This window comes from Pteropus medius, unplaced genomic scaffold, assembly GCF_902729225.1.
Source record: "Pteropus medius unplaced genomic scaffold, Ma_sr-lr_union100, whole genome shotgun sequence".
NCBI classification, from domain to species: domain Eukaryota; kingdom Metazoa; phylum Chordata; class Mammalia; order Chiroptera; family Pteropodidae; genus Pteropus; species Pteropus medius.
Genome location: NW_024341893.1, coordinates 2032048 through 2047616, shown reverse-complemented (window position 1 = coordinate 2047616; position 15569 = coordinate 2032048). Strand labels below are relative to the sequence as shown.

The following is a 15569-nucleotide window of genomic DNA, read 5'->3' as shown; positions in this document are numbered from 1 at the left end:
ATACCCACCACACCTTCTGTTTGGGGCTCAAGTCATCAGCATGCAGAGGGATGACCAGGGAAATAGAGTCTGCCACCACTATGTACCCCCAAAATCTAAGGAGCAAAATGCAAGTTTTCTAATTTTAAAATCCATTTTCCTTCCATTATATTAATGCCTCTTATATTAATGCAAAATAAACATTTTGTGCCAGGTGCTTTCCTTCCTATCGTCTTTAGGAGAGGATGGTGGGAGACGAGAAAGGAAGAGGACAAAGACAGATTCTTCTGTCTGAAGGCCTCCAGAGGGTGAGCACTACTCGCTTTGGGTAAGTTTTCCCACTATTTGGAGTATGTGAGTACCTGGTCTCCCTGGCTCCCTTTCTGGAGAAATGTTTTAGGAAATTGGACGCATCACAGAGCTTGTTGGATATGAGAACCTCCTCTTTATTCCACATATAGAAGCTGGCTTCTGGAGCTGGGTAGAGAAATGGCTTTGGTCTGGCCCTACCTCTGTGTGGGCCCTAGGAATAAAGTCTGGATTCTGGTGACAAGGCCTTTCTCCAGGTGGGAATGAAAAGTCCTGACCTCCAGTCATTCCCAAATTAGGGGGTAGGAGCAACAATATGGGGCAGTTCCATGGTGAGGTGAATATCAGCTTGGGGCAGGCTCTTCCAGGCAAGTTCTAAGATCCCGTAATGGGCGATGCCCATGGGAAGTATGGTACGCACGTTGTTTTGCCCCGGGAGGGGCACCACCTCCTGGAACTCCAGAGGACCTCTAGGGATATGAGAGCCACCACAAAACAGATGGTACAACAACCGCTCCCCGGGAGCTAGCTCCATGTCCCGTAGGGCCTCTGTGTACACAATCTCATGGGATTTGGGTGCCTCTCTCAGTAGCAGCTCCTGTAACAGCCTCCGGATTCCGGGGGACTTAAGTTGGTACAGGTCCATGAGCTGGTAGAATTGTTCCATCCAAGCAGCACTGTCTTCCGCGTATCGCTTCTGCAACATCCGCAAAACATGGTACAGTGCCACGAACGTCTCCCATAGAGGCACATCTTCCTTTTTTTTAGAGCTAGGCTGGGCCTTCTTCTCCACCTTGGGCAATTTGGGAAACCTACCCTTATCCTTAAAAGCCCAGAAGTCCTTCTGAAACATCAGTGCTAGGGTCTGTTTTTCCACAGAGGCATGGGCACCCGTGAAAATGTCTCTAGGGGCAGGATAAAAGTGCTGCATCTCCATCTCCCTGAGAGCACTAGATAACTGCTGTGCCCGCGCACTCCTGTAAGGCTCTCCTAGAAGATACCAATTTACAGCCTTTGGGTCTGGAATCCTCTTGGGAGCTAATGAGGACTTTGGTGTGGGGACAGCCAAAGGCTTTAGCCAGCCTTCCTTTTCCTTTCCTTTTATAGGAGGGATCACTTTCAGGTATTTTGGACCCATCGGCTCCTTGCTGGATTTTGAGATACGCGTGCTTCTTGATTCCAGGACCTGTCTGTGACGGTACACAATAGCTTCAAGTTTGGCCAGATGCATCCACTCTAAGGTTCCTTTTGAGGTGAGGTCTTTGAGAAGCTGGCACAATCTGTGGAAACTGTCCCTGGAAAGCTGTTCTCCTGCATCCATCCGTTCTAAGACATGATGGATCCACTCCACCTCTGAGAGGCTTATGTCTTCATATATATCCTCATCCAGGATTTCAGGCACAGGTAATGGTACTCCAGTCTTTCCCACCAAGGGTGGATGACGCTTCAAAAGCCACTGCCACCTGTCCCCTAGTGTTTTGCCTTGGAGTTTTTGAGCTTCCATGGTCTTCCTCAATATGTGGGAAAAATATGGGGTCCTTAAGTGTGGCTCTTGTGACTCTAAAACCTTATCCCAAACTTGTAAAGGAATGGACTTATATTTCTTCAACAGTTCTTCTTGTTTTTCCATAAACCTTGTCTCTGGGAATTTCCTGGGTGTCTCAAGTACTGTGGCCTTATCTTTCCAGGGTATTTGTTTCGCAGACACTGGCACTGGCATAGCCTCTTTCCTCCCCAGAGCTACTGAGATCAGTTTCTTGGAAGGGCTTTGTGTAACTCCCAGGTTTATAACACTACCTTCGACCTCAGGGATTCTTTTTCTAATAGATGGTAGTGTTTCTCTTCCTCTTAGGTCCTTTATTCTTTGTTCTTGTAACTTAAATAGTTTTTCTTTTAAGATCTTTTTTTCCTTATCTATCTCATCTCCCAATGAGCTTCTCTCTTCTTCCTCCTCTTTCTCGCTCAAACTTTCCATCTTTTCATCATACATGCTTGCATCCTCCTCAAACACTTCTGCCTCTTCTTCCTCCTCCTCTTCCTTCTCTTCCTCCTCCCCCTCCTCCTCCTCTTCCTCTTCCTCCTCCTCCTCCTCTTCTTCCTCTCCCAGCTCCTCAGACAAACTCTCTCGCTCTACTTCACTTAACAGGTTCTCTATTTCTCCAGGAAAGCTCTCTTCACTTTCCACCTCATCCTCTTGACTGAGAAACTCTTTCTGCAGCCCATCAATTTTCTTTAACTCTTTACTCTTTTCTGACTCTTGTTTAAGGAATGGCATTACCTCTTTTTCTTCTGTTATTCCTTCCTCCTCTTCTTCCTGTATGACTTCTCTGTGTTGCCTGGCCAATCTGCTTTCTACTTCAGTTAGTTTTTTCTCTTTCTTTATCATTTTTCTAATTTCCTTGGCCAGTTTTCTCTGCCTCTCAGCCAGTTTCTTCTCAATTTTGGTCATTTCTGAGTGTTCCTCAGAAATATCCCACTCTTTGGCATCAATTTCATTTTGTTCCTTGCTTAATCCCCTTTCCTTGATAGATAGTGACCTCTTTGTCTTTGTTATCTGTATTTCTTCCTGGGTTAGTCTCCTTTCTTTTTTGATAAGATTTTGAAGTACCTTTAAGATTTTGCTGCTCTGTTTTGATTGTTCCATGGAAATATTTTCTTTAGCCAACTTCCTTATTACTTTGGCTAGCTTCCTTTCTTCCTGGGCATATACTCTCTTTCCTCTAGTAAGTTCTAATTTTTCTTTTGCAATGTTCTTTTGCTTTGTGGCCAGTTGCCTATCTTCATGCGTCAGTAGCTCCTCCTCTAGTGACAATTTCCTCTTCATCAGTTCTAGTTCATTCTTACTCAGTTTCCTCTGTGGTTTGGTTTCTTTAGTCACTCCCTTAGGGAGAATTTCCTTTCCCTCAGCCAGTTTCATCTTCTTTTGAGCCAGTTTCTTCATTTCCATACTCAGTTCTTTTTCTGCCTTAATAACATCCTGCTCTTCTTTGAGCAGTTCTTGAAATACTGCGCTTGCCTCTAGAGCTAATTTCATTTTGTCCTGGGCTAGCTTGTGCTGTTTCTCAGCCAGCTTTTCCTCTTCTTGGTCCAGTTTTTCCTCTTCCTCAGCCAGTTTCTCCTTCTTTTGGAAAAGTTCCTTTTTTCCCTCCATCAGCTTCTCCTCTATGTGAACCAATTTATTCTTGTAAGTGTCCAGTTTCTCCTTTACCTGGACTAATTTCTTTCTGTTCTGGGCGAGGTTTTCTTTGAGCTGGTGTAAGTTCTCTTTCTTCTGATTCAATTTCATCTTCTTCTGAGCCAGCTTCTCTTTTTCCTGAGCCAGAGTCTTACCCCTCTGGGCTAGTATTTTCTTTTTGTTTGCAAATTCCGCCTTCTTCTGGACCAATTTTTCCATTTCTTGGGCCAGTTTTTCCTTTTTCTCCATCAATTGCTTTCTTTTCTGAGCAAGTCTTTGCTGTTCCTCAGGCAGTTTTTCCTTGTCCTGGGCCAGTTTCTCCTCTTCCTGGATTAGAAGCTCTTCTTCCTGGATGAGTTCTTGCTCTTCCATAGTCAGTTTCTCTTCTTCCCAGGCCAATGCCTCCTCCTCCTGAACCAGTCCCTCCTCTTCCTTAGCCAGTTCCTCCTCTTCCTGACTCAGTTCTTCGTCTTTCCAAGCCAGTTCCTCTTCTTCCCATGTCAGCTCCTCCAAGTCCTGGGCTAGTTCCTTTTCTTGCTGTGCCAGGTCTTTCTCCTTCTGGGTCACTTTCTCCATTTTCTGGACCAATATCTTTTTTGCCTCGGCCAGCTTCCCTCCTTTCTTTGCTATTTTCTCTTCTCCTCTAGCTAGTATCTCCAATTTCTTGGCCATTTTCTTCCTTTTCTGGGCCAATTTCTCTGCTTCTTGGCTTACTCTCTCCTCTCTTTGAGCCAGGTTTTCCTCTTCCTCGAGAACCTTCCTCTCTGTCTGGACCATCGTCCTATCTTCCTGAGCCAGTTTACTCTCTTCCTGGGCCAGTTTCTTCTCTTCCTGGGCCAGTTTTCTCTCTTCTTGTGCCAACTTCTCCTCTTCTTGTGCCAGTTTCCTCTCTTCTTGAGCTCGTTGTCTTTCAGCTTGGGCTCGTTTCCTCTCGACCTGGGCCTGTTTATATTCTTCCTGGATCTGTCTCTGCTCTTCTGTCACCAGCTCTTCTTTTTCTCTTTCTTCTTCCTCTTCGTCTTTTTCTTCTCTTCCTTCTTCTTCCCACTCCTGAGACAATTCTTCTTCCTCCAGGGTCACTTTCTCCTCATCCTTGAACGGTTGCTCCCTGGAGCTGTCCGACAACTTCTTTTCCCAGGCCAGTGCCCACTCATCCCATCCCAGTTTCTTGTCCTCATCCAGTTTTTCCTCGTCTAGGGATAGCTTCTCTTTGTCTTCTTGTGGTTTCTTCTCTTTCTCAAGATGCCCCATATCCCAGGCCTTCTTCCATTCATTCCAAGATTTCTTTGTCTCACCATTTGCCTGTTTCCACTGATCCCAGGACATCTTCCAATCCTGCCAAGAAGACTTCCTCTCATCCATAACTGGTTCTCCTTTTGGCTCAACCACTTTCTCCTCTGGTTTGGCCATTTCTCCCACTTCCTGACTCACATCTCTCTCTGTTTTGGCCATTTCCCTCTCTTTTTTATCCACTTTTATTTCCTTCTGGACTGCTTTCCTCTTTTGCTTAGAGGGTTTCTTAGAGGATTTCTCCTCTTTCTTTAATATGTGTTTCCCCTTGGTTAGGCCGCCTGGTTCTAAAAATATAACTTTCTTTTTCTTGCGTTTTTTGTGAATCACCTGGGTTTCCTCTAAGTCCTGCATGTCACTTGCTTTCTTTTGCACTTGCTCTTGCTCCTTTGGTACCTCTTCGATGTCTGTGATTACCGTGTCCACTCTGATTGCTTCTTCCTGAATAAAAATTGGTTTCTCCTCTGGCCAGGCTACATCCCAGTCAAGGTCCTCAAGCAGAACCTCACTTTCTTTCTTCAACAGGGGGCAGATCTTCTGAAAGAGTTCCCAGCTGGGGTGCCTGTCTTCCAGCACCTGTTTAGACATGGTCACTAGGTCAGTGCTTAGAGCATCTAACATTTTTGTTTGGGAAGTAGATATCCTCAGAGTCATAAGACGACATAGGTCATCCCGCCATGATGAGCCATCTCCAGGGGTAACCCTGTGGCCAGGAGCTCCAGTGACACCCCGCCCTTTGGCTTTCACCTTCCTCATAACTCGTTCTTCTTTTACACTAGGCACAGGTTCCTCAGTAACAACATCAGCAACTTTTGTCTTCTTGTGCCTCTTTTTGTGTTTATCAACTGTTCTTTTCTTGCCTCTTTTGTCACGTATTTTCCTCAGCATCTTAAGGGTCACTGCAACATCCTTTGAGACATCTTTCTCTGTAGGTTGTTGTTCAGCATCTTTTGCAATCTTTAGTACACTGGAGATTGAAGACCTTGTAGGATATATAGCGGTATCCTCCACCACCACTGGCACAGGTTCCTTCTGATCGCTTTCACCCTCTAAGGGACCTGGCTCTTTCATCTTCTTGAAGACCCGCAACAATTTTCGGGCTGCAGGGAAAATCAAGAGATGTAGATAAGGAAAGTGTAGGAGGCTGAAATGAAACCCTTCCTAATATCTGGTATGGGCTAGGAGGAACTGCAACAGAAATAGCAACAGAGGGGGCTGAGGCATTTAAAAAAAAAAAAAAGAAGAAGAAGAAGACATTCTCCTTGCTTTATTCCCACTGCCCCCATCCAAAATCCTAGAGAGATAGGCCTTGGAGTCTTCCTAAGTTTGGGTGGATTCTTCCTAGGAAGGTTCTTTTCTGTGAAAAGATCTTTTCATTTATCTCTACTCCTACCTGATATCTCTTGACCCACTGTAGCCCTAAGTACCCTGCCTCTCAGGCATACACTGGATCACCCCATACATACTATGTTTTTTGCCCTCTGCTCGACCCCGTCTTAGGCCTTTGCTGGGCTTGATGACAACTTCAGTTTCTTCAGGAATTAGATCATGTTGCTTGGAAACCTTTGAGATATCTAAAGAAAAAGCAGGCTTTTCATCTTCATGTGACAAGGTCAGGTTTTCATTCAGTCGTTGCTCCACTTGAGTGTGAAGGAGTTGGAGATCTGTGGCACGCATCCCCAGCAAATGGTCCAGAGTTTCCTTCCCAATCATTTCCTGCCTGTGGATGTCAAAGAAGGAGAAGGAACATGCTGAATTAAGGAGAAGAAGGAGAATGAGGAGAGAACTGCTGTGGAATAGGCCGGGAGCTTGGCAAAGTAGCCAATAGAGACAGCGTATGTAGAGGTAAAGGATGGCTAAGAAGAAAGAAAGTAAAGGAGGCTGCAGGGGTAGGAGAAAAGGATGCAAAAGGAAGCTTGAAGAGGTAGGAGACAGACAGGAATAGGAGAAGAAATGGAGAAAGGAGTGAGCAGTCGGGATTGTCAGGATAGTCTAGGGGTGGAAAAAGACTAAGAACAAGGAAAAAGGACAGGAAGAGCCAGTGAACAGGGATGAAGAGATAGTGAAAGAAAGGAAGGAAAAAATGGGAAAGGGGGAGGAGAAAGTGAGAAGCTGGTAAAGAATTGCGTAAGGGACAAAGAACTTACTGCATCTCCTGGTAAGTCTCCCGGTTCTGGATCAAGTTTAAGAGTGAGGTCTTAGTTTGGACTCCAGTGTCAACCATGAGGCTCAGGGCCTTATTCCTCACTCTTTGGTCCTTGTCCATTAACCCTTGGGCCAGGGGCATGGCAAAGAGATGAGTGATCATTCCTAGACGCTTCAGCCCTTCCCAGGCTAGCTCTCGGATCAGTGGATTAGAATTGGTTGTATCATCTAGCAGACGATGGGCTGTTTCAGAGCGCAGGGAAGGAGACACCTGGTAAGAGGCAAAGATTTGCCCCAGCACACCAATACAGCATTGGTACTTCAGTGGAGTAGCATGGATCATGATGTTGAGGATTGTCTCAATCAGGCTATTAATAGCTATTTCACTCATCCTTTTTCCCAGCCAACTGCGGTTTGTTGAGTCTGTAAGGACACTGTAGGTTATGTCTTTGGACATTCTCATTTCTAGGAAGTCTTCATGTTCTTTTTCCTGTGAATATTTTATGTCATGTATAGGTCTTGCTTTATGGTGCCAGAAAAAGAATTGTTGGGACTTGTCCCAGTCCAGTTCCCGTATGGGTGAGTGCAGGTTGCACTGTAGGTATATCGGGCTGCCTTCTGGCCAAAGACGGGCACGAATCACCGAGTTGGGGATGTAGCAATCAGGAGCTAAGGGCCATTTCCGCTCATGACCAAAGTAGTATCTAAGTATCTGATAGGGGTTGATTCCATCCCAGGTTGTCAGCTGTAGTTGGGGAGAAACCACATAATGGGGATAAGGTTGGCTGACCTGAGTCTTTACATTGGTTTTCTCCTCATCCAAGGAACCGCGTTTTGGGGCAGACAATAATACAACACTCCCTTGCTCATCTTCTTCGATGACGTGTGGCACAGCATGGTCAAAGGCAATGGCCCTCTTATTGACAAGTTTCTCCAGACCTACTAATTCCTGTTGCCCTTGTCCAAGGTAGACATACTTGGGCACAAAAATGGTCTCAAAGGAGAAGAAGAAGCTCGGTATGAAAGGCTTAGGGGCCTCTAGCACTTCATCTGTCATGCTCAAAAAGGAAAGGCGAACCAGCAGGGTCGGGGGCAGCAGCTGTAAACAGGATACCAGATAAAGACTCTGGTTGAAAGTCACAAGCAGGTCAGCCCGGTCATTTGCAAAGCACACTGGGCCAAAGTGCAGTGACGAGTCCAGTATGGCTATGAGTCTCCCGTGGAAGTTCCAGATCCGGACAGAGCCATCACTACCACCTGTAACAAAAAGACTCAAGGACAGGCATACATCGAAGGATGTGATGGCACACTGGTGCAGAGGCAATGTCTCTATGAATGTCGAGCCTAACTTTGTCTCAGAGACCAGAATGTCATGGAACTTCCAGAGACGCAGGCAGTTAGTCTCTGTGATGGCACCCACAGACTTTGGCAAGAGTATTAGGTGTTTTAGGTGACAGCTGCTGAGAATGCTGGCAAGGGGCCGCAGATGTACTCTGGTCCCTTCAAGCACAGCTTCTGATAGGCGTACATAGTCATCCATTCCATAGGAACAGAGAAGAGCATTTTCTCGCCCACTTAAAAGTCCTCTGGGCAGTGTGCAGAGTGCCAGTACAGCCCCAAAGTGCATGAATTTCTCTATTCGAGCACAGCTGTGCTGGGAAAGCACTCTTATCATGCCACTCTGGTGTCCAGAGAACATCAGTCCTTCTAGACCCCGACCCAGGTGGAAATGCCCATACGCCAGGCATTGTACCAGGTCCTGAGCATCTGGCGAAGTGCATAAAAGATACTTGGCTGGGCAAGGGCAGCGGGTTGTATCAAATACCAGCACCTCTGAGCCACCTGTTGCTACAAAGAGCTCCTCTTTATCTGGGTCGTAGGCCCAGTCCACAGCCTGGTCCACGATTGAGAAGGGCCACGTGAGGACCAAGAGATCCCCTGTTAGTGGGGACACGAAACGCAACAAGCCATCCTCAGTAGTGCACAGGATCCGGAACCAGTTATTCCCACAGTGGATCCGACGCACATGCTCTGGAGTGGAGCCACAGACGTTGAAGAGGCTATAGAAGCAAGGCAGGCGGCGCAAGGAGAAAGAGTGGGTAGTCTGGCAGAAGAAAGTAATGTTATCAATAAACTGGAGTCGATACAGTTCCTCGCCAAGTTCTAGCTGCCGTAGTAAGTTCCCAGAAGTCAGGTTCCATTCCTTGATGAAGCCTTCCTTGCCGGCTGTCAGCAGGGTGTGGGCTTCCGGCCGGCTGCGGATGCATACCACTGTTGATGAATGGGCTTTGAAACTGTGCAGAGAGTAGCTCCGACTGAGGCTCCATACTTGGATTTCCCCCGTCTTGTTTCCAGCATAGAGAAAGCCCTGATCAAAACAGGTGAAGCAGCAGGTGATGGAGGAGCCACTGGTGGTGGAAGTGAACCTCTTCAGCTCTCCCAGCTGGCCCAGGCCCTGGCGCTCCAGGACCCTCACCACAGTCTCACACAGGGCTAGGAGGGAGCCATCGGGGCCGTTCAGCACAATGTCCTGGACAAACTCTTCACCAGACATGGAAACCACGTGGGCGATTTGGAGGCCCCTGCCACTCCGCTCAATGATCCAGGTGACCACTGCCCCCAGGATGCCTGACAGAAGCATCTTTGTTTCCGGGTCATAGCAGAGACAGCTGATGTTGAAGCGGCAGGGCACTATACCCAGGGGTTTGAATGACCGAAAGTGGTCCCCAAAGAGCCGCAGTAACAGGTCACCACAGTAGGCCACAAGGATATGAAAGGAACCTGTGTGGACCATAGACTGGATGGGCGGCAATCGTTCGGTCATGGAGAAAGTTCTCTTCTCAACCATGTCCTCAGTTTTGCTCTTCATCCATACTACAGCCTAGAAGGGAATAACATGGAAACTGCCTAGAGAAGATAGTAGGAGAGGGAAGGGCAGACTATTAAGCTGTTTTTCCCTGTTCTTGTGCTAAGGAGGAATTGGAAAATTCTAGAATGATTTTAGTCCCCACTTATTATGGTTAGAAATAATGCAGAAGCAGGATGCCTAGGACTCTTTCCCTGACCTTGGCCTACTTTAGGGGGACCATAAAATCTACTCAACATGGATACTGTAATTGGACAAAGGATGAGAGAGGAATCCTGGGTCCAGGTCACTTTCACTTGAGGCGTATGTTTTCCTTTGTCAATGCGGGGTAAGAGCTTACATGGGCATGGCTCCTGTAGAATGGGCTGGGAAGGAGGAAGACGAGGCAGTTTTACCTGTATTTCTTTTGTGGTTGTTGTCACCCACGAGAGGGAGGCAAAGAAGTTGGCATCGCTGAAGTAATAGCATATAAGCGGCATATTCTGAGGATGGCGAGACTCTTTGTACAATATCTGGGACCGGTCACTCAGCACAATGACCTCACTCTTTGGGTCATCTACAGTTTGCTGGGGAGAGACATAGCAGAAACTAAGACCAGGACACATGTACACTAATCGTAGTCTCACTCAAGTCACAATCGAAACAGTTCCCAAAGTCATGCCACAGTCCCAAGGACCACTTCTGTTACACCCACACATGCACAGCTTATCACCTGTGGGACACCTACACTTCACAAGCACATAACAAAACCCCAACACAAGAGAGAACCAAACCCCCACGGGGCCTCTATGGGCAAATTTTATAGTACAAGCACAGGGGAAAATTAACATTCTTCCCAACATGAAGTGATATATACCTGTCCCCTAACATTCTCCCTTCTGTCTAAAAGGTACATATGTCACAGAAGACACAGTTAACAGATTACTCAGGCAAATGTACTGCTACAGACCCACATGTAATGTAACAGGGTATCCCAACAGTCAGTGCAGCTTTAAGTTATTAAAGTTTAAAACTGCACTAAGTAAGACTTCTAGGATACCCTACCTGGCCCTGAAATTTGACAGAGGAAAATGACATATATACAGTATATATGATCCCACAGTGACAGCATGTGCTATGCAACGTGCACCTGGGATCCTGTTACACAGCCAACCATAGCAAAACTGAGCTTGGCAGATGTTCTCTCCGATGCCTTCTCCCTTCTCTTGCAGAAAAATCTCTCTTCCCGGAGGGTTGGTTCCTCTTACAGTGCTTCTGAGTGTTCACATTTCACTATCAAAATGTCCTTGCAACAGGTCTCTAGGCTCATTTGGAAATTGATGGCCCACTTCCTCCTAAGGTGACAGTTGTCTTTACGGTTTCCCCTGCCTTCTTCGTGCTTCCATAGAAAAATCTATGCTCCCTGAAGTGCTCATAACTATTAAGATAGATAGAGACCAATAACATGTTTATGTCCTACATATACTTTACCTTGATTTTATATATATCATTTATGAGGTATTTAAAATCCTTCCACAGGGGAATGAGTCTGGGGGAAGACATCACCTTGATTATCACCTGGTCCTCCTCAGGACCGTTGCTTAAAAACCTGTGGGAATCCAAAAGATGCCGGCTTAGCCACTACTACTTTTTGAGGAGCTAGGAATCAGAAGGCAAGACCCATGAACTCAGGTTTATTGGACACTTTTTGACTGTCAGGAACTATGCATAAGACATACCTCATTTAATCTTCACTCCAGCCCAGTGAGGTAGATTTTATAGATGAGAAAGCTGAGGCTCGGTGAGGGTAAATAAAGGAGTTGGGGATTGAATTTTAGCTAGCATAACCCAGTGAGATATTATGGGTGAGAGAAGCAGAGAAACCTAGAGAGGGGCTGGAAGGGGATACCATCCCAGGCAAGTAACAGTTCTTTGCTGATGGTAGTGTGTCAAGAGAGCATTCTTTGAGGACTGGGAGTTCCCAGAGTTGCTGGGGGACGGGTAGGTCTTAAAGCACAGAACCCTAGGTCCTGCCCTAGACCGACTGAAGCAGGCCCATGGAGGTGGGACCCAGGGACCTTGGCTTGTAACCAGGCCCCTCCCGGTGGTTCTATGGACGTTCAGGTCTGACTACTGAAAGAGCCAATTGAGATGTGGGGCACCCAGGGTTAAGGGTCAGGCCACCTAGCACAGCTGGAGAAGAGGGCCCTGCCATTTGGCCTTGTTCATCATCCTCTTCCACACTCTCGTCTTTGGCCCTCATGAGGACAAACCTCAGCTTTTCCTGGTTGGACCGAGAACAAACCCTACTCTGAGAACAAGCCCCCTCTGCCAGTCTGTCATTACTGGTCTGACGATGGGCTCGTTTTCCTCATTTGTAAAATGAAAATGCCAGTGTTGCTTACTTCACAAGATTGTTCAAAGATCAAATAAAAATTCCTGTGAATACTTTTTTAAATATACCCTGAAGCAACAAACAATTACGATTGCTGTTTTTAGGCTGGTTTGGTTCTCAGACAAGTATTTGTTTTCTTCTAACCCATACTTTATACTTTTCTGTTGCTCTGGAAACATGACAGCTAAGTTTATAGTCTGGCCAGCAGAGGGCAATGGAGGCCACCGTTGTGCCTGCCAGATGAAGGAAAGCTGTGAACTTTGTTTCAAGTGGTTCCCCAAAATGAGATTCCCTAGGCCAGCAGCAGTGTCATCACCTGAGAACTTGTTAGAAATGCAAATTATCGGGCCCAACCCAGACCTACTGAATTGAAAACTCTGAGGGTAGGGCCTCAAATTCTGATTTTCAACAAGCTCTCCAGCTGATCTTACTGCACAGTAAAGCCTGAGAACCACCAGTCTGGAAAGCTATTAGAGTTCCAGATCGGCTTGTTCTGGGATCCTGGGGGAAAGTCAGCAGAACCTGCCCTATGGTATGGCTAAACCTAGGCCTTGTGTTGCCACAGAGACTTGATGGCTGGATTTGGGGGGAAGCAGCAGGCAAAAAGTATCATCTCACATGTAGAGTGAGTTAGAGCCTACAAAACAGCTTTCACATCCATAGCCTCATTAGTTCTTGAAAGACTTCTGAGAGGCAGATACCATCTCCATTATTCATACAAGGAATGTGAATTCAGAGAGGAAAAGGGATGTGTTCATGGCTACACAGGGCAGATTCAAGACTAAGATCCAAGCACAGTTCAAGGTTCTTCTCCATATCGGAATCAGAAAGAAGTTCTGCCAGGTGATGCCAAGGAAACTCTCTGATCTACAAACGCACTAATGGGAACAGGGGACTGGCTGTCGGACTTCAGCGTCCCCTCTGTCTCTTTCCACTCTTCCCAAGACTGCATGCTGCCCTCCTGCCATATCTTTTTCTGTTCTGTCCTCCTGTAACTCTGCATTTACTGCCGCTTTGGACCACCTTTCGGGAGCGAGTGGGGCAGGCCCCATGGCTCAGATTTACACCACTGGTTCCTTGAGGCCCCAGAGCTGCTGGGAGAGTCATCATTACTAACAAATTTGCAATCATTGCTATCAGTTTCCATTGTTCCTAATATCTTCTCTGGGTCCAACTTCTCTTGACCAACCTACAAAAAGCAAGCAGTTTGGGACCCTTTGGGGGCACATTCCTTGGGGGTGAGTGACAAAAAAAGGCCTTCAAACCCCAAATCTCTGTGTTTTGCTTTTGCCACTCCCATCCCAGGTACCAGCTTCCTGGTCACCCTCAGAGGAAACCTCTTTCCTAAAATGCCCCCATTTGATTCCCTAATCCCATTACCTGTCCTTAAAAGCAGATCTAGAGTGAGCTCCAGATGCCTTAATCTCAATGGTGCAGACTTTTTTACTCACTTGATAACCTAAAGATGATCCAGTGGGACAACTCAAGCCCTCCATCCAAGTCGGGGCAGGGTCAGTATTCAGGGCTGAGATGTGGTATGTCCTGCTGGCTGGAAATGGACCAGGTTCGTGACTGAGCATTGACACTGGCATTACACCCTTCTTCTTAGCTGCCATCCACTCCAGTATACTTTGTCAGTGGTGGCAGGACGCAAGGCCAGCATCCCATGCGCCCTGCCCTTGTAACAGAAATTGGCTTTAGGGGACACTGCATTCCATGACACTATTGGACTGCTGGGTTCTTTTTGGGTCACTAACTAGCTCTGTATACTCTTTTATAGGAGTGTGAGGGCATACAGTTCTTGCCCAAAAGAGCTTACAGTTCTGCAGGGAAGGCAGACATTAAAGAATAGTCATAAAATTGATTACAGTGGGAAATTCTGGGGATGGGTTATATTATTCTTTGAACCTTTCTGCAACTTTTAATTTTCTCAAAACATTAAATTATGCTAGTGATCCAGTTTTAAGAAGGAAAAGAACAAAGTGCTGTGATGTGTGACCCATACTTTGAGGTAGGGCACTGCAGAGATCCTACAGCCTTGCAGGTGGCTCTCCTGTTTGGGGACAGAGGTGCAGGAAGCCCAGCCAGCATTAAAATGGCTTAATTAGTTGACTGGAAAGTCAGAGGGGCTGTAAAGCCAGAGGGCAATGTTGGCTTACTTACTTATACTTTACTGAATGACTTTACAGATAAGGATCCCAAGTCTGTCCCCAGGGCCTGGGAATGCTACTCTGGCCTTATAGGTGACTTCATAGCTCGGGCTGGGGCTGGAATGTACTCAACTATATTTATGGAGACAAATAATTTTCTAGGCTGACAAATACACATTATCAGTTACCCAGGATTAATGACACTATCTAGAACTGATGAGGTTGTAAAGTGGTAGGCAGGCATTTTACACGTTTAATTCTTACAATGACCCTATGACTTAACCATCATCCTCCATTTAATTCAACAACTGTTTAAAGTGAACATGGTAAAAATATTCAAAACTATTAAGGAGCATTTAATGAAAAGAAAGTCACCTTTTCATACCTGATTACCCATCCTTTTGTTTCCCTGTCACAAAGGTATCACTGGTTGTATCTTTATATGGTTTTCTGTACATACACAAGCATATAGGTAAAAATAATTTTTCTTATACAAATGGCAGTACGCTTTATACACTGTTCCATACCTTTTTCTCAACTTCTTAGAAATTAACTCATATTAATACGTATTGCTTTCATTTTTCAAGTTGCCAGTTGCACGGTTTCCACTGTGTGACCGAAGTATCATTTATTTTTTCCAAACTTCTATTAATGGACATGGGCAATTTCCAACATTTTGCTATGACGACCCATGCTAAAAATGAATATCTTTGTTAATGCCTCAGAGTTTTAATTTTATTTAATTTTAATTAACTTAAATTTCAAATTCAAAGCAATGTAAATCTCTTTTCATTAAACACAACTTATTTTGGATGCACTGGGTTAAATAAATTATTAAAATTAATTGCACGTTTCAACTTTCTAACGTAAAATTTTAAATTGCGTATGTGACCTGCAGTATATTTCTATTAGAATAGCACAGATTTAGATCGTCACTGTCCTGTGGTGGTCTGATATTCACTCTAGACTTAGCTCCTTGAGGGTGGGAACCACACAGTGGCAGGAAGTTGGTGCTTAATATATTTTTGTTCAATGAATGAGCAAATGAATGACTCCTGCCCTCTCCCAGGAAGAAATATATGTTTCCCAGCTTCAAGTCCTACTGATCATTTTCTGGGAAGGAAGGATGAGGTGGGAAAGGTACTGAGTTTACTTGACCTAGAGGTCCTTGCAGTTTCAGCCAACTCCTTCCGGAACCCCTAGGTAGGAGGAGTAGCAACATACATTTTTTTTTTTTTTTTAAAGGGTTGGACCTTGATTATGGCAGCAGGTGAACTAAAT

The 15569-nt window shown here is 45.7% G+C and overlaps 1 protein-coding gene across 1 annotated transcript in view; it reads right to left on the bottom strand.

Annotated features, from left to right (window-relative positions):
- Positions 1–254: 254 nt before the first annotated feature.
- Positions 255–15569, bottom strand: part of WDR87 (WD repeat domain 87) — a 15577-nt gene continuing 262 nt past the window's right edge. Inside the window, exons 2-7 of the mRNA XM_039855043.1 lie at positions 14816–14982; positions 11235–11352; positions 10160–10330; positions 6901–9779; positions 6220–6473; positions 255–5853 (exon numbers count right to left, since the gene is read on the bottom strand). Of these exons, the coding sequence (XP_039710977.1) occupies positions 584–5853; positions 6220–6473; positions 6901–9779; positions 10160–10330; positions 11235–11306 (8646 nt within the window). The 5' untranslated portion in view covers positions 11307–11352; positions 14816–14982 and the 3' untranslated portion in view covers positions 255–583. The remainder of the gene's footprint in view (positions 5854–6219; positions 6474–6900; positions 9780–10159; positions 10331–11234; positions 11353–14815; positions 14983–15569) is intronic.